General features: G+C 41.0%; 2 protein-coding genes across 7 annotated transcripts in view; both read right to left on the bottom strand.

Moving 5' to 3' along the window:
• Positions 1 to 1197: 1197 nt before the first annotated feature.
• On the bottom strand, positions 1198 to 12844 carry NIT2 (nitrilase family member 2). 2 transcript variants are annotated; one of them, XM_005523948.3, is made up of 10 exons: positions 12798 to 12844; positions 10765 to 10883; positions 8299 to 8419; positions 8090 to 8178; positions 6677 to 6770; positions 5630 to 5704; positions 5130 to 5208; positions 4386 to 4484; positions 3299 to 3354; positions 1198 to 2896 (listed from the first exon to the last, which is right to left on the bottom strand). In XM_005523948.3, the coding sequence occupies exons 1-10, from the start codon at positions 12823 to 12825 to the stop codon at positions 2808 to 2810; spliced, it is 849 nt and encodes a 282-aa protein (XP_005524005.1). In that variant the 5' UTR covers positions 12826 to 12844; the 3' UTR covers positions 1198 to 2807. The 2 variants fall into 2 exon arrangements, with proteins under 2 accessions (XP_005524005.1, XP_087908021.1); XM_088051895.1 differs by lacking the exon at positions 12798 to 12844 and adding an exon at positions 12281 to 12314.
• Positions 12845 to 15647: 2803 nt separating this feature from the next.
• Positions 15648 to 18542, bottom strand: part of TBC1D23 (TBC1 domain family member 23) — a 32139-nt gene continuing 29244 nt past the window's right edge. For 4 of the 5 annotated variants that reach the window (XM_005523949.3, XM_088051894.1, XM_088051893.1 and 1 more), the window contains one exon: positions 15796 to 17495. In XM_005523949.3, the coding sequence (XP_005524006.2) occupies positions 17414 to 17495 (82 nt within the window). In that variant the 3' untranslated portion in view covers positions 15796 to 17413. Of the gene's footprint in view, positions 15724 to 15795; positions 17496 to 18542 lie in introns of those variants that run through there. The other variant, XR_015771965.1, reaches the window with a different exon arrangement.

Genomic DNA, 18542 nt, shown 5'->3' with positions numbered 1-18542 from the left:
TGCATCCCTGTGATGAAAGGGCTGATACAGCTGAGGTTTTATTTTAAGTCAGGTGCACATGTGAACTTTGAAACGAGACAAGTATTACTGCTTTTTAAAAAAATAAAAAAGTTGAAATTATGTAGGAAGCTAGTACTGAAGACTTGGATAAAGCCTGTGTATCCTAGAAGGATGCTCTGTGAAGTTGCTTCTACGTACAATTGTATAGCAAATTAATTCTCATCATGTATGGTCCCTGTTGTTCACAGGGACAATGCTTTCAGGCACGTGGTGTGGTTCTTGGGATGTCCTGCACAGGGCCAGGAGTTGGACTCTCATCCTGATGGGCCCCTTCCAACTCAGCATATTCCATGATTCTAAGCTGTGACTTGAATTACTAGGATCTAACTGCAGCTGGAAAAGGAAGAGGGATCTAACATACACTGAAAAGCTGTACTGTAACTTACTCCAGAACTATCAAGAGAAGCTTAGGAGCAGCTTTAACCAGCACAGCCTAACCTAATCTAACCTAACACTGCCCAATTTTCTGCCATTTCTTTAAAAATAATTTAAATTCTTGCAGGCTGAAATTCTGGAACTGTTTCAGGGTTGTTACTGATTCCTGTACTTAGAGAATACTGGTGCACATGTGTTGTATGGATACTTAAAAGTGCCTGTTTTCTACCAACACAAAGGTTGAGTATTGGCTGCTTCGAGTACTATGGCTAAGAACTGACACTGTAGTTTTTTTCAATGAAAGCCTCACAAATGCACAGTCCCATCTGTATCACTTCTTTATGCAGCACACTGGAGACCCTACTACATACCCTGCTAAAACAAGGTGCTTAGAAGTTGTCCTGATAGACTGAAAAGAACTGAGCTCGTGTCAGCTCTTCAGCTGAGTTCACCAAAGTAGCTTGTAATAGATTTTCATCCATCCTCTCCATTTGGGATTCCATGGGAGGAGAGTTCAGACCACAAACTGCACTTCGCATTTCTCAAATTTAAGTGGTCAGCCCATGAGAGTCCTGCACTACTTTAATCCTCCAAAGGTTGTATTTATTTACTCCTGCGTGTTGAACTAGTAGAGAAAGGGGAGGGAAAGAGATGAAATCATTATGATTTAGAAGTTGGAGCCCAGCAGTGGCCATCATGGATATGGGTTGTTGAGTATGTGGGAAGCACTAATCTAATGCAGGAGACTCGGCTCAAGTGGTAAATTGTTAATTTTTTAATATTTATTTTTCAACAAATAAACCTTCATTTCACCTTGTGCTCTGTGGCTTGTTTCTTAAAAGTTCTGGTGCAGTATGTACACCAAAATGCAGTGAAAAGTGTAGACCATAAATACCTGCTGATACAGAATGCCACCAAGTGGAATTGAGGGAAAGGATGTGTCAGGGTTTGGCTGAGTTTTTTTTGTTTATAGAACACACACCCAGCTCATTGCAGAGAAGCCAAAATGTAAAAAAAGACCAACCAACCAACCAACCAACCAAAAAAAAAAACCAAAAAACCAGAAAACCCCACCAAACCAAAAAACTGTGGGAAGAGGAGGATTGCTGAACATGAATAAAAGGTAAGATGGTATTGGGGGAAATGTGGTTAGCTAGAGCAAGATAAAACCTTTTCTCCTTCCCATTTTTGTATTTTGAAGTCACTTTTAGCCTTAGGGTTGTTTTATGCTGCTGGAAAACGAAAAGCTTATCAGTGAAGGCTGGTAAGTTGCTTCTTATTTTCATCCCAAGGAATAAAAAGCATAATTTGTAAATGCTTTTTACATTAAAAGATGTCTTCCTTCAAATAAAAAACAAAAAAAAACAAAAGAACAACCCAAAACCAAAAGTGCAACATGCTTGGCTGGTTCTCAGCATTTTAAAGCCATCATTCACAGTTTGTCTCCAGCAAAAGCAGCACAGTAAGGAATGTTTTCTCTGCAGTGGATGGGAGCTGCCCATGACAGCAATAATGCATTCAAACATTGAGCAGTCTTCTGGGAGACTGTGGGCAGAAGGACTTGGGGTAACAGGTTTTCCAACCTGACTCCCCTCAGCCTTTTCCAGGCAGCAGAATTAAAGCCCACTCAGACATTCTATTAAGGAAGCAGTATGGAGAGCAAAGGTGTGGCAACGTCTGAATTATTTTAGCAACACAGTAACCCATGTCACTTCAGCAATGAACAAGATTTGCCATAAGGAGAATTTAATACACAGATCCAGACAAACACATGAACAAAAAACTGTTACAGATTCTATAGGAACAGCTCTGTCTGGCAGCTTCTTGCGGTGTCTTGTGTAGTGAAGAGCAGAATTTGGCCTGTTTTGCTCGGTGTGTTAAATTTTAAGCTTCCCAAGTTAGAAGTAGGGCATTCAAGGACCTAGGTTAAGTCATGTACATCTAAAAAGGACAGAGTGAGAAGAATCATGCTTCTAGATTTTCTGATAATTCGCTGAAAAATTCAAAATTCAAAGCTGACTTGAGACAGAGTTTCAGAGAACAAGAATTCCATTTCTGTGTTCTACAAAACAGCCCTCAGAAGGTAACTAAGACATTATGATGCATAAAAGTCAATGTTAATCACTGCTGTGTTGAACTGATTTCCTCTCCATCCTTATCCTAGCTGCAAAGTACTCTGAAATACTTAAGTATGAGAGGAAATAGAAAAGTTATATTTCAATCATATTAGAATTGCACCAAGTTTTTTGTTATGTGATGGTTTCCTAACCGGCACATTTGGCAGTAAATTGTGGAACAACTACTAAGGAAATCCTTCCAAAGATGAAGGCAACAGCCATTGTGACAGCTGAACCTTCCCTCTTCACCCAGCTTCACTTTTTCATCTCTACACCATAGAGATCACAACGCTTCTGGTTTAAAATAGGAATTTGTTGACGTATTTCTGCAAGTTTCTTTAGATCTGCAGGGGAGAAGAAAAGAGTTAAGAGAACAGCAGCCAAAAAAGAAAAGCTCCTGACTTGCTCTGAGGGAAAATAGCAGCTTTGATGGAGAATGGGGTGGTAAAGCACAGCAAGTGAGCAGCCAGGGCTATAGGAAGCCTCAGCTTTATCCTAAGGTGGCACCTTCTTCCTAAGGAAGTGAACTAGAAGGATACAGCTGTAGAGTATTGTATATAGAACAGTATAGCCAAGTGCTGCTGGTTCTTGCTTTAACCCAGCAAAGGTGGACAAGGCAGAGGAATACTGCATCATCTGTAATTGCATATATAAGTCCAAAGACTTGAAAAATTGTCTCTCCTTAGTGTCATGACATGTACTCAAGAAAAAAAGTGGGGAAAAAACCAAAACAATTTTCCCCTTACCTATATCTGTGTATACAACTGTTTCCTCAGCCCCAGCTTTGGCTATGACTTCACCCCTGCAAAATTAAGCACATTTGTTCACAGGATTAACACACTGGTCTTGAGGCATCAGTCCAGTTGCTGCTGTTTGTACAGAAAAGGAGTTCCTACCCTTGATGCCTACAGCTGTAATGACAGGGCTGTCCTAAAAATAACATCATAATCCATAACTCTGGCATGACAGAAATGGCTTCCAGGCTTTATATATGGCATTTTTTATATGTGATATATACATCCTCAACGTGTCTTTCAATGATCAAGAACTGTGATAAAAGCCACTCCGAGAACCACATGTGAGCATGCAACACACCTCCAGCAGAAAGGAACAACCACACTGGCCAAGATGTACACTTTCTCCTTTGAAGATCCTACTGGCTTTTAACAGTATACTTTTACTCTGCATGAACTACTGAACATGATCATGTCCCCCCCAAGTGTTCTGTCACTGCTTTCAGCACATAAAAGCTCAAGACATAGACAAAGATTTTCTTACTGTGCAAACAACTGGAAGCAAACTATCAGTAGATTTATCTGAAAGAAAAACAACTGCCTAAAGATTGGTCACTTTTACCTCCTGTGCACCTGTGTGACTTCTGCTCAAGTCAGAATCTCTCTTCTCTAGCTGAAGACATTCTTCTTGTTCTTTCTTATGTCAGTGTTGTTCTTTGAGGAAATGAGATAGTTCTGTGTAAGCCGTTTAAGCTGGCTTGCTTCTGCACCGAGTATTACCATATGCATAGCATATAATGGACTGAACTTCGGGACAAAGTGGCAAGGCCAGCAGTTCAACTAATGCTAAATCCTAGGACTAAGTAGCATCTTTACTACCAAAATGAATATATACTCAGACTAGTTCTAGTTTGCTTCTTGTTTTTTTCAGTTTGGCTGTTTTAAATTATGATCTTGAAAATGAAGGCTCAAGTCTCATGTGCTTTCTACCAAGAGTTTGCACTTTTAACAGTAGATGAAAAAGTAGGACTGAAGTGTGACTGGTAACTAAAGTATTTTTTTAACCAAAAATAGGTGGTGTTTATTTTATTGAACTCACCAAGGATTTACTACAGTGCTGTGTCCCCAGGCAACATAGGATGCTTTTTCATCTCTAGCAGGAGATACAGCTGCTACATAGAGTTGATTATCAACAGCTCTGTGTTCACAGAAAAATGAAGGAAGGGAGGAAAAAGTGATAAGAATTGTTTTTATAATACCATTTAATTAAGCAGAAGAGAAAGAATCCACTCTGAAGGAGAAGCTATATATCCTCTAAATGACTAGCCAAAACTGTGAATGGTACAAAGGTCAGGGAAAGAAGAGCCTGGAAAGAGAAATCTCTAGCACCTGGCTCCAGAGTTAGTACAAAGAATATCATGTAATTCGCAGGTTCATTCAGTATGTAGCAAAATTGATTGAAGCTGACCAAATGAACAAATACTGCATTCAGCCATCTCTGAGTCTACTTCTACCTGTAATTAGAGCATTTCCCAAATGGTTGCTGGCAGTTCTCTCTAGAATTTGTGTGTGAAGGGTGCTCATAGAATCATGGGAAAGGGCTGTTGAAAGGGCGTAACAGGTGCTGGCAGGAGTCAAGACCGAGAATTTCCTGCTTTTCTCCTTGACAGTAAAATCAGTTTGGTGTCCCATGCAAGGCTTGAGGGATGGTACAGCTCCAAAGGTAGAGTGGCCCTGCAGCACCACTTCTGACACACAGGTGTCATTTGGAACACAAGGAAGTTCAGTTCCATGCACCAAAACTCCCCTAGAACAGGGAGATAAGCTCTTAGGTTGTTCTTACCGTCCCCTTTGTAAGAGTTCCCAATGAGCCGGTCCTGTTGTCATGTTAAAAGCCCCTGGATATATCAGCAGTTGGCAACCTTTGTTAAGAGACAATTAGAACCCAAGCATCATTAAGGGGAAGATGGTTTAGCCTAGAGCGGCCCTTCACACTGAAACCCAGGGTGAGGTTTCTTTCCATACTTCCCAGCCTCTGCCCAAAATGGAACCAAACAGAGCCTGTCCATGTGTAACAGGTTACATCAGCCAAGAGCTGTTGTGGGGTACCCCACAACTCCATCACTCCACCACCACATGTGGACCAGGAAGTGATGGTTACTTTACTCCCTGAGAGAAGTCACTAATCTGAGTAAAAGTCTTGGCCACAGAATGCATTTTGTGTTACTGGGCAGTGATAAGAATGCCTGATCACAGGGATCACCCAGCACATACCACCTAGAACCAGCCTGCCTAGGCCTGGCCTTAGGGCTGCTCATGTTCCCTTAGGTGACCCAGCCTCACCTTTCTGGCCGTAGATTTGAGCCATCTCAGCAAATCTCATATCATAGCAGATGCCCAGGCCCACTTTGCAGTATGCTGTTCTCAAAACACAAGAGACAGCAGTCACATCACTAGCATGAGTACACAAAACAATCACAAGACTCCCTGTGGACATCCTGCCAACTGTTATTTTACATGGCTCACAGCAACAGGAGGAGCTAGTGTGTCCAACAAGCACTGGCTATTGGTGGGGGAGAATTCATGCTTCATGATGACAGAAAGACTGTGAGAAGCAGTCTTACCTAGCCTTTAAGAACAGCCATTTCCACAAAGTCATGTTGTATCAGATCTTTGTGTAACATGTTCCTTTCTCATTTAGTTGCATTTTTTTCAGTTAATTTCTTTCCAATAAAAGAAAACACTCCCTGCTTTCCATGGAGTAAAAATACAATCATGTACTTTCTTAGAGTGTGCACATGGCAAGGAAGAGAAAGTGACTGTGGCAGACAAGACTCTGTGGAGAGCTCAGTAAACAGACTCTGACAGTTTTTGAGCAATATGGGGTGGGGAGGAGCAGACATTTTGCTTTTTTTTATCTGAGGTGGTTGATTCAAGAAGGTTGAAATGGGATTCCTGATTTAGTTAACTGTCTCCATTATTATATCATCCTCATGTGAAGCAATGTACCAGTGTAGGCTGCTACGTACTTTCTTTTCTAGGCTGTGTTTTTTAAGAACCATTTTCAAGCTGTAACTGCTATAAAAAATACAGTCACATCTCTCTAACAAATCAACAGGACCATTCTTTAATTAAGGCAAGTGGAGTGATGTATGTTTCAATCATTTCTACTCCTCTGTCCTTTTGCAACAACACTACCTTTTTAAAAGTGTCAGGAGTGACCCAAACACTTGAAGCAAACTTAAACTATATTTTCCATGGTTATCAAATGCCCAATCTGATAGTCTAAAAACCCACTGCTGGGAGGGAGGAGGGGGAGGAGAACTCCAGAGTGACTGTAGTGTTACTGTAGTAGAGCTCCATAAAAGAGAGGGCTTGTCTTGTACTCACGCGTGTCAAACATGGAGAAACTATTCCCTGGACTCAGTGTTTCAGACTCTTTGAACTGTATCTTCCCAGGAACATTAATGTCAAACAAATGAACCTGCAATTATACTATGATTAATAACAATTACTAACAATTTCTCTACTTGGTGTTTGAGTCTCTTTAGGCATGTGTTTTCTACTGTTATCTAGACTACTCTTCTGTCAGGATCCAAAGTAAACATTGCTTAACGTTATTAGCTCCCCCAAAGATGATTTAAAGTATTTTCTTCTTTAAATACACGTCTAAAGTTGCAAATGCATGCAAAACAGACAGATGTCTTGACTTAATGAATTGTCTCTAACATTTGAGTCCCATTCCTGTAAAGCTTCTCAAGAAAACACCTTCACCGAGCCAAAAAGTTCCCATAACTTCAGCTATGCAGATGTCCCTGAGGGGCTGCAGCAACCTTTAACCCTCCCTTGCAATGGAGAGTGTTCCTGACTGTTCCTAACAACAGAGCTGGTTTTAGTTTATCATTTGTTCATACTTTGCACAAGCCTGCACTCATTCTACGAGCAACTCCTGGGCTTGCACACTGCTGTGCTGTGACAGGTGGAAGGCAACACAGAACTGCACAAGGTGATCTAGTAAGTGATGCTAATGAAGAATCAGCAAACAGAATAAATGAATACTTGCACCACTGAGGGATTTTGCACCACCTTATTTGTTCCATGTAACCCTGCATTACCTTTTCTGGCTTATCCTTGAAAGAAATAAGCTGCTGTTCACTCATAGAGTGATCCCTGTGTGCACTCTCCAATGAACAAGAACTGGGGATAAGAACGAATACAACAGTCCCATGAAGAGAAACTGACTCTGAAGTTACAAATGGGAGGCGGTTTTCTAGAAGGCACAAAGCAGTGTTGAGGTGGAAGATGACAACAAGCAAACATCTACCACAAATAGCAATGACAGCTTAACTTGGACTCCGCATGTCTGCACTAACCACATGTATAGCACAAACTTTACAAAGTATGTAAAGAACAGTATTTATTATAACAGAGAAACTAAATCCATCAGGAAGCTGAGGAAAAATCCTGATCCCACTAAAGCGGCACTGTGTTTTAGACTTAGGCCAGGGTACAGAGATATCTGAGTTGGATCAGGTTTCATTCTTTATCATGGCTTTCCCAGCATATGGGGAAAGCCAATTACACCTTCCACTATTTTGTCATCCTTATCCAGAACAAATTTATGACCACCTTTTGAAGTGGCATTTACATGCCCCAAATAAAAGTTACATGAAATTTCATGGGTGATGGTACACAACTTATAATAATAAGATTCTACTAATTTATATCATCTTTAAGTACAGATGAAATAGTTTGTGCAACACTGCTGAGAAAACTTTTCATAACAGTATTCTGCTGTCTTACCTTCCTATGCTTTGCTAGCAGAGCACCGTCAGGCCCAAAGACAGTACATGTATTATAGAGCTTTCCACCATCTTCTTCTGGAATGGATCCTTTGTAAAGGCAAGAACAGAGGTTTCCCCCACTATATTATTGATGTAATTTTGATCCAATGGCAGTAATAGACATTTCCCATTTTTCCCCCAGTGAGATGGTCACTAAGAGTAAACTACCTCCAATGAGATATATACTGCACTCCTTTGCAACTTCTGACAGCTTTTGTGTTGATTCCCCGGGGATCTTCTCTGCATACTCCTTAAAGTATTGAGTTCCATATGGAGAATTAAAGCATTCCTAGAATTAGACGGGAAAAAATAAAAAGCTAAAATCCAGTAACACCATTACAATGAGACATACCTAACCTTTCAAATTCCTCTCTAATCATGTTCTCAAACAACCTTTGGTTACAGGAGTTTAGTTTATAGCAGCTCAATAAATGAACCAGAAAATGCCAGGAAGGCCAGAAAGACTTGAACAATTGTTGAAAATACAACAGGTGTGTTTGTGGAGTGCATGCCAAACACGATATGAGCTAAGACTATCATGCAAGCTGTAAAGCTAGCACTTCACTGCTGCTCTGGGCTTAGCAAGAACACAAGGGATGCTCACATCAGAATGAGGAGCCAAGTTCCACACAGGTCATTTGACAAGTTAAAAGCTCAAAAGATCCTCTCAAAACTGCGAAATGCTCATGCTCATCCTCAGCCCATAATTTCTTAATTTTTAAAAGGACATTTGCAAAAGCATGCATTTCTCAAAATTACTTACTGCTTTGCTAAACCAATCCTTTAAACACTATTTCCTGACAACCTGAATAGTGTCCCCTAGTTAAAGATTTGCCATCCCTCAGAACCAGGCATGTTATCTTTACACTGTCAGATTAACAGGGTAGTTTAGATACCTAAAATAGGCAGGCTAGTGGTATTTGAGATGCCCAAGATAAGAGGAGCTTTCATTCTGCATTACACTTGACAGCTCTGAGAGGATGTGAGACACCCCACACAACACTTTTTTGTCCCCTGAAGGAATACAGCTGGAGGCCACAGATAGGCTATCAAACTGTGGCAGCAACTTCTCTTCTGTGAGAAAGTGACTCCCAGCCCAGACACCTCCACTGTTCCCTTTGCTCATCAGGAGTGACAAACACACCCCCACCCTCGACAAAGGAAAAGGGAGAAAAAAAAAATCAAGCTGTGACTAGCACAATAAACATTTCTGCTTTATCTGCTCAAGCAAACTTCTTAACAACTGAGGTAGGGTCTACTGAACTGGAATAAATGAACCCAAGATGGAAAGGGTTTTTTCCCCTATACAGGCACTAGGCCAGCAGGTACCAGCTAATCCACAGCACAATCTGTAGATGGAAGAAGCAGGAAGGGAAGTCTCTGCAGGCCATCAAAATGAGCTTCCCTGGTTTCTGAAAACTGGGCTGAAATTCAAAGAAGTGAAAGCAAAGCCAGCTGCCTCCATCTTCATATATTCAGTGTGAGTTACTTTTCTTTATATAAAGTTATAAAAAAACCACCAACAAACCCCTGAAGAAACAACAGAGGGAAGACAGTATTTCATGCCCATGCCCTAATGTCAACACAAAACGTATCTCCCAAAAGTCTGTGAGATGCCTTGCCCATGTTTGACAACTCCTATTCTAAAAGCATAAATCATTGTTGGCAAAGTGAGTATCTCAGCTAAATAAGTCTGGAAAATTCAATGTTTGTACACATGATGAAACCAGTAAATAATAGGTAATCTCTACACAGGAGGCCTGGGCAGATCACTGAATGGTCACGTTTGCAACACAAGAACCATGTCAGCACAGAGGAGCTGGGAAGGTTGCTCAATGCTTCCCTCATGACATCAGGAGAGAAAACATTCTGTGTGTAAAACTGAGACCCAAAGTTCACACAGAGATGAACTTTGCACTCCTGTGTCAGATGCTGCAGGGTACAGGAGTAACACAAGTGAACACAACCCCATGAAGAGAGGAGAAAAGCTCAAAGCTGCACTGGGAAGACCACCCTGTTGTCAGCACACCTATTGTGAAAATTCAGCAAAGTGACTGAATTATGGCCGAAGTTCAAAAAGTAAGTCAGAAGTGGTTGATCATTTTAAGTCGCTATTTATGTTTCCACACATGGAAGTCACAAGAGAAATGTGTCAATCATAATTCAACCACAAATGACCTGCTGGAAATATGTTTTAAGTCTATTTTGCTTCTCATGTATCTAGAATGCTTACAGCAAAGAATTTCTGTGTACTGTCTTTCACCTTCATGTCAACATTCTTTAGATGAAAACTGCCTTTTTCTACACTTCTTCAGCAAAGATTCAAACTGCAGTGTCACTCACCTGAATTCAGAATATATCAATGATGGCATTGCCTAGGATTTATGTCAGCAAAAACTTTACCAGAATCCTACACTACAAAGAAGATCAACCTGTTTTTTTGTTTCCCTTTTCATTCCCCACCTCTTAGTGTGCTCCAGATACAATCCCTGGGATTTTTAAGTTTTGAGTGCTATTTTGAAGCTTCATACAGCATCTAAGCTATCCAGGGAGGAAGAGGAATATATAGTCATTAATAACACTATAAAGAGGTTTTAAAGCACAAAGGCTAAGTGTGCCATGATCTTTACTCACAGGTAGAGCCACAAGTTTTGCTCCTTTAGCTGATGCTTCTCTCACCAGTCCACAGGCTCGTTGGAGATTATCTGATTTAACAGCAGATACATGAAGCTGGATAAGAGCAAGGCGGAAGGCTGATGGCAGAAAAGAAAAAAAATTATTCATCAGAATTCCTCCAGGAAACTCTTCCAAATTTGAATTCAGTAATAAGCATTGAAGGAAACAAATGAGTTAATATATAAACATGTGCACAAACCACTACCAACTCAGGCTGCAGCCTGTCTCTTATAATGCAGGGAGAGCACTGAAACCCAGGATTGCCAGTGGGAGCCATGCATGGCCACCACCCTGCAAAGATCACAGAGCTCACATGCCAGCAACACCCAGTCCATGTTCTAGGGGAAGGAGCCATGTTACAGAAAGGGAGAGCACAGGTCCCCCCAGCCCTTCCTTCCCAAGCTGCTGCGGACTGTGGGAACCCATCTTGTTGCACACGTCTCCTAAAACGTCACTAGTGCACCAAAGGACTGGATAATCCCAAAAGCACCAAATAAAGGAATTGTTAGCTTTTATCCCTCAAATCGCACCTAGGCTGGGAAATGGCTATAAAAACCAAGAAAGGTTAACATCTTTCCTATTCATTTCTTAGCAAACTAGTTTCTGGACAAGTTGCAAATGTTATCAACAGCTTCTACTTCCACTAAGCAGGATATACATTTGCAGGCTCTCCAAGTAGCCAAGTTTTATGCACACCCCTTGGACTTCTTCCATTAATCTCTGGGTACCCCAGGCTGTAGGAAAACACACCCTGATCAGGTAGAACTATTTCCTTTAAAACAAACACAAACCAAACAACCAATAGATCCTCTCTGGCTTTATAAAACTATCCCAGTTTCATAGTACCTCTCCTGTCTGAAAAATTCCCCCATCATACAGTCAAATATCACAATAAGAAAAAGACAAAGCTGAAAGCAACACAGTTCCAGTGGTCAGGAAACTGGAAACTGACTCAAGTGAAGATGAGATTGGGTTAGGAGCAGTTGAGATACATATTTTTTCCTATTTAATTCTCACTTCAGTAGCTACGCAGCTGATTTCTAGAGGTTAAGCAAGCGATTAACTGCTCCCTTCGATACTCTTCATGTGAGAAACTTTTAGTGTTGGCTCTATTGAGCAAACAAAGCTTATCTGGTACTCTGAATAGGTGTAACCATAGGTTCCAGACCCACCGAGATAATCATACAAGGGATCTGTCAAAAACTTCTCAGTATTTGTGGAATGTGTTTTAATTCAGACAAGTTGGCCACTCAAAGATTTACATTTCAGCTTAAAAGACAAAAAAAAAAAAAAAAAAAAAAACCAAGAAGAAAAAAAAGGCACTAGGAAAAAAAAAACCCTGTAATGTTTAAAACCCCAGGAAATGTAATTAGGGTAATTAATATTATTTCCTCTAAATATAATATTATACACCTCAGGTTTGGAGTTTGATAAGGTGCAAAACTGAAGCTCAGCCACAACAGAACACACGTACTTGTTTCGTTTACAAACATTGAGATGTGGAAGTAACAGAGATACAGAGAAATGTGCAGCAGTGCTGTAGAGAGAGACCTCGCTCCCAGCCTTGACCAGCTGCCTCAAAAACTTCTTTAAAAGCAATTGTCAGGATAAGCCTAAAGCAACGTAGGCCACAACCAGGTAAAAGCGCATCGGAGTAAAATAATGGTTCACATTTGCACCACTACATTACAAAACACGCTTGCTTTTGTTTTATAACAGCTGAATCGAAGCACGCCCGGTTTGTTCGCGTTTCTCGAGGAGCTGGCCCCTGCAGGGCGAGCGCTGTCTCCCGGTCTGCGCCCAGCAGAGCGCCAGGGCAGCTCCCTTTTCCCTGCCCGGCTCCACAGGCTGTGCCAGCACCCAGGCCCGAGGCCTTTCCCGATCCCACCGGGGAGGCGCGGGGCACCCGGGACAGCGCCCCGCGGAGCCTTTCCCGGCCGGGCGGGCGCCGGGACCGCGGGAGGAGAGGGACGGGAAAGGCTCCCACTCACACGCCATGGCTCCGCCGGCCGCCCGCATTCCCGGCACCGCCCGGGCGGGCGCGGCCCGCGGGGACTGCCGGGAGTCGCAGTCCCGGCCGGGCTTTGCTCGGAACCGCCCTCAGGCCGCCTTCGACCGGCCCCGCCTGGTGCCGGGAGCCGCGTTCGGAGCGGCAAAGCGCCGGGATGAGGCACCCCCGCCCTGCCCGGCCTGTGAGGGCGGCAGAGAGCGGGCAGCGCTCCCCGTTCAGCGCCGGCAGCAACAGTGGAGCCCTCAAAGCTCCGGCTGTGCCGGGAGCCTCTTTGCCCTGCCTTGCGCAACAACCCCTGGCAGCCTTAAGCTAAAGGCTCATCCCAAGGGACATGTACCAGTTTACAGGGAACCCGTTCACCTGGGACGTCCCTGTCTTTCTGTACAAGAACGGCATCTCCCAAGGTACAAACACCTTCGCAGTGCTCCAGATGTGGAGCAGTGTCCAGTTCTGGGCTCCTCAGTACTGGAAAGACAGGGAGATACTAGAGAGGGTGCAGTGGAGGAAACAAAGATGATTTGGGGTCTGGAGCATCTCTCTTATGAGCAGAGACTGTGGGAGCTGGACCTGTTTAGTCTGGAGAAGGTAAGGCTGAGAGGGGATCTCTTAAGTGCATATAAACATCTCAAAGGCGTTTGTCGAGAGGGTGGTGCCAGACTCATTTCAGCCGTGCCCAGTGACGGGACAGGAGCAATGGCCATAAACTAAAACACACAGTTTCACCTCAACATGAGGAGGAACTTCCTTACACTGAGGGTGGCAGAGCACTGAACAGGCTGCACAGTGAAGTCTCCCTTTCCGGAGACATTCCAAACCCATCTGGACAAGTTCCTGTGTCACCTGCTCTAGGTGACCCTGCACTTGGACTAGATGAGCTTCAGAGGTCCTGACCAAGACTGCCAATTCTGTGAAACCTACACACTAAGTACCATGCTGCTCTTCCTTGGCTTTAAACCCCAAGTGCTCCCCTTTATTCAGCACAAAACATTGCTGTCTCATATCTTTTCCAGCCTTGTGTGTTTTAGAAGCATGCTTGTAGAATTGTAGATTTATGTTGTGTAGCAATATTTCTCACACAAGATTATGTCTGTAAGCTGAAAGCACACAATGACAGAATGGGTAAAGATAAAATGGGTAACCCAGGGTGATCAATCTCTTACACACCTTCCCTTTCAGGAAACATGGAGAGAGATAAAGGATGGAAGTGCATAACCACTACTGTGTCCAACAATTACAAACCTTCCTTCAACCAGAAAACTGCTCAACCTGCCCCTTGGAGCAGAAAAGAGAACAACTCATCCCAATCTGACCAAGCCAAAGGATGGCAGAACAGACAGTGCAGCAGCCCTTAGCAGGCCTCCCTCCCTCCTTTTTTATACATGCCCATGGTGGTAAAAAGAACATGTATGATTTTTTTGTAATTTTTTTTCTCCAAATATCACACTTTGCAGGGCTCCAGGTGCAAAGAACAGCTGTCTCCCAACTTCTTCCCAAATAAGAAAAAGAATAAAAAATTAGGTCGCGTCATCCTTTCAAGGTGCAAAGCACAGGCCTAAAATCCGGTTTCCCATGGCTCAGAGATAAAATGTATTCTTTTCAAGCTTCCAAACAAAAGTATCTGACTGCGCTAGGTATGCCCAGTAGAACAAGTTACATAGTACCACCCTTTTCCTTCCCTAAAAGGAAACTTTTCACACATTCAGTAGACGACGCCTATGTTGAAAAAGCTTACTTGGCAGTACCTGAAGTTTTGAAACTACAGCTGACACGGAGTTGAAAGGAAAAGATACAATCACAGGTGAGACCCATGTATTAGGGCTAACAGAAAAGGCAATTAAAAAAATTGCAACTCTGCAATCAACAGTATGTAAAATTCTTTACAAATTCTCATACAAATCATAATCTAAAAGAGTTAGTGAGACAAGTGAAGAGCCATCAGTGAGCACAGAAGCACAAACTCTCACTGTAACACAAAGGTAAGAGCTTTCACTTGGCAGGGAAGTTTTACTCCAAGACTTTCTTTCCTACACCAGACCTCATTTCTATCACTCCTGCATCATAACAACTGTCACCTTATATTCAACAATATAGACAGTGGTGCATGCAGAATAAAACAAGACCCAACACATCTCTAGCAAATAATTAAAAAAAAAAAAAATCCTCAAAGCTAAAAGGGACAGGAAGTACCATACCAACATTTTGGGGTTTTCTTTTCAAAAAATGTTGCTGCAGTACTGTAATTAAAATTTCTGCTTAATAATATAAGTTTTATAACAAAAATAATAACTACAGGTATGTACACTATAAGGCAAAAGTGGCCCTTAAACTGTGGGTAGAGATACACCAGCACCATTGAAATTATTCATAGTTTGGGCTGAGCTTTTTAAGCTAAGAGGTCTGTTGATAACTTGTACATTTCCCTAAAATTTACAAATAATTAGCCTCAAAACAGCTTGGATTGTATGTTTCTACAGAGAAGGGACTTAAGAACTGACTTCCTGTTGCTTTACTTGCTGAAGAAAGGTCTTCTGTATTTGCTGTCCTCAGAGTGAAGCATACACATTAGCCATGTTCCACATTTAATACTCAAATACACCCGTTTAACAACTGAGTATCATTTTCACTTCTCCCCCTCCTGAGGAGAAATATGTTGTATCATTCTGTAAACATTTTCATAATAAAAATAGGATGCTGAGAAGTCTGGAATTTATGCAGAAACCTTTTTTATATCTTGATTATTTTTTAATTCACTTTGATCTTTCTGTGAATGCTCCCCCAAAAGTCCTTAATGAAATTAACTTAAATTCGGAAATACTTACACTAAGAAGTCATGGCAGTAGCTCCCTATGATCCATAATCAGCTTCCTCCACTCCAAAGATCAAATTCACTTCCATTTACAAAACACCTTTAGGAAAAACTTTTAATTGATTCAGAGAATTTACACAGTATGCAACTAAATGCCTTCTGACAGAACAAGTTATGTTCAAATTGTACTGGTTTATTTACAACTGTAGTTTATAAACAGTAGCACAAACATCTTTACATGAAAAAATCTTGTTGCTGAAGTAGGCACAGAGTCAAAGACTCTTGAGGATATTTTCAGAAGGGATTAGGAAGAGGAAAATGTAATACAACAGCTGCTGGGCAAAACTATAAATACATGAGCATTGGCCCAGGTGCAATTTCATGCAAATATTCTCAACAGTTCAAGTTCTATTGGTGTTTACTCAGATACTAAGAAGAAAAAAAATTAGTTCAAGAATTAAGGTGCCCTAGCTTGATTCCTAGTAAAATAACTTAGAATAAATGTTTTTTATAAAGGTCAGTTTAACTTATTTTACCTTCTGATGAAGTACCAAATCATAGGCTTTGATTCAAGTACTCAGAAGATTTTATGCAGCAAAACTAATCCCCATTATCTTTATAGTTTTTGGTGATTTACCATCAGTCTACAAAGATGCTCTGCCTTGTCTATAAGAACATTCCTGTACTGAGCTTTGAACAAGAGAACAATTCTTGAACAAATGGAAAGCTTATGATGAACAATCATATAAGTTGCCATCTCCCAAATATTTACTAATTTAGAAGTTGTTACAAATGCTTGAATCAATGAAGGCAGCCAGCACTGGAATTTCTTCCCTGGTTTTGTGTGCATTCATCTTGCTGAACTCACCTTTGGTCAGTTTGTACTCACTTTTGTGCTGAACTGAAGGGTTTTAAACATCTAAATTTCTTAGATATTTTGTTTCTGAGGAGCAAGGCAACTTGTTTTTAACTGTCATATTCTGTCATGACACATGCATTTCAGTGCACACACTCATTCTTACACGGGAAATAGCCTCAACCTATGAAATGTAAAATTTTGCATAATTAAAAAAAATCACGCTGCTGTAGTAAAAACTACAGGTAATTTCAGTATTTAAAAATAATCCTTACCACCAATTCCAGTTATTTAGCCTAGTAGCTGGTAAGACATTTAAAAAGCCCTTAATGTCACAAATTGCTTGTATTTTTTCCATTTATCTGCAGCCCGAACTGGACTTAACCATTTTTAATGTGAAAATGGTGTTTTTAAGATTTCTATCTGTTCTGCTCAAAAAGCTAAATTTTTAATTAATCTTTGATACTACCAGCTAGGCAAAATCAAATTTCTAGACTGTAGGCAATGGAGACATCTTATTTGCAAGGGATAACAATTTAAAAACCATTGTGTTTTCAACTGCTCCTCTGTATCTCAGTCCCCCCATTGCTTTAACACGCACTTAACATGAACCCAGCTGCATCTGCTCTTGCAAAGATGCAGATCACTCCCAGTAAGGCTGCATTAAAATGAAACAAACTGACCTTTATAATAAACACTTCTCCAAAACAAAACAAATAACAAAATAAAAAAATAAAAATAACCCAAACAAAAATCCTGTTCAGAAATGGATAATAATTTACCCTATCTCAAGCCTGCTACTCAGGTGCTCCCACCAGCAAACAGAAAAATTCTCTTAAGTTAGTATTCAGTTGGGAAACAGTCAGCTTGTGTCCACATACAGTATCTTGGTTGCTTCTTCTTTATAAACTGGTCTCTACAAAGTCTTTAGTTATTAACTCTCCAAGGCATCCAATACTTTCATGATCTGTTGTTTAATGGCTTTGGTAGCATCACCTGCATTTGGAATCAAATACCTTAAAAAAATTAGAAAAAGCCATCATTAATTCACCAGAAAATTTTTCAGTATAAATTCCATAATTCTTTTCAGTCTTCCTCTGTCTAGAAGGAAGGGAAGAGGGGAATGTATTAAAATGAAAAAAATACTAAGAAAATAACATTTAATTCCTGATTATACTATGAAACTTTCTCTTTGTGAAGTTAGAACTGTTGAGTACTTCACAGGCCATCTTGGAAAGAAAAGTTGACAACAGGATAGGTCAGGCCATTCAATATCTCTACATAGACATCACTGTCTGACTGAAGCATAGCAGTCCTTGCTTGGTTTTTGTTTTGTGGTATTTTGATTTTTGTTTTTCTAATTCCTATAGATAGCTCTAGATCAATCTGCTCCAGTCTACAAGGCAGTGATGAGTTCAACAAGCAGTAAAGTTCTCAGCAAAATTTTAATTTATCTTTCTTGACCTACTACAAACCTAAGGAGCCAACAGGCATAGAACGTCTCTAGTCAGGTTCCAACTCATCTCTCCTCTCTTGTGAAAACAGAGCATCCACTGCACAGCACACAGCTCTCTCCAAGGAAAAGGATGAGAAAACATCCAGCTGGTATCAGCAACCTCGTTAAAAGAGTGCCAAGAAACAGCAAGCTACACCAGTGGAAAAAAGCCTGATACATCGCTCCATCTGACCCCTTCCCCCTCTTAAGCATGCAAATACTGAGCATGGCTACATGTAACTTCCAGGAATCAGATTTCAGGGAATTAGAGTTTTGAGTTTAGGCTTCTGGACTCCTTGCACACTGCACAGACAATATGAGTCAGATGTAAAAAAAAAAAAAAAAAAAAAAATCCACAGTAAAATGACCATACTTATAAATCCCATTTTGCACAAATCCATATTTTTGCTGCAGAGAACTGTTCACTTCATTTTTGCTTAAGACCTATTACAAAAGGAAAACATTTGCACACATCCCATCCAAACTGCAGTTGCAGTTCCTCACTTCTGGGTCTCAAACACTCACCATTTTGCTGGCAAATCTTTTTTTCCTAGTTCATATCTGAATT

This window comes from Pseudopodoces humilis, chromosome 2 (assembly GCF_049639895.1).
Source record: "Pseudopodoces humilis isolate 2021_Gansu_Grassland_sample_001 chromosome 2, ASM4963989v1, whole genome shotgun sequence".
Classification (NCBI taxonomy): Eukaryota; Metazoa; Chordata; class Aves; order Passeriformes; family Paridae; genus Pseudopodoces; species Pseudopodoces humilis.
The sequence above is the reverse complement of the archived record's forward strand: the minus strand, read 5'-3'. Positions and strand labels throughout refer to the sequence as shown.

Excerpts from the sequence above, each read along its gene's own strand:
- NIT2 (XM_005523948.3), bottom strand. The coding sequence starts at position 12,825 with ATGCGGGCGGCCGGCGGAGCCATGGCGT. Across the intron at positions 4,485-5,129 it reads GAACTCTTACAAAGGGGACG|AGCTGTTGATAATCAACTCT; the intron begins GTAAGAACAACC and ends CTGTGAACACAG. Across the intron at positions 3,355-4,385 it reads AGCACTGTAGTAAATCCTTG|GGGTGAAGTCATAGCCAAAG; the intron begins GTGAGTTCAATA and ends TTAATTTTGCAG.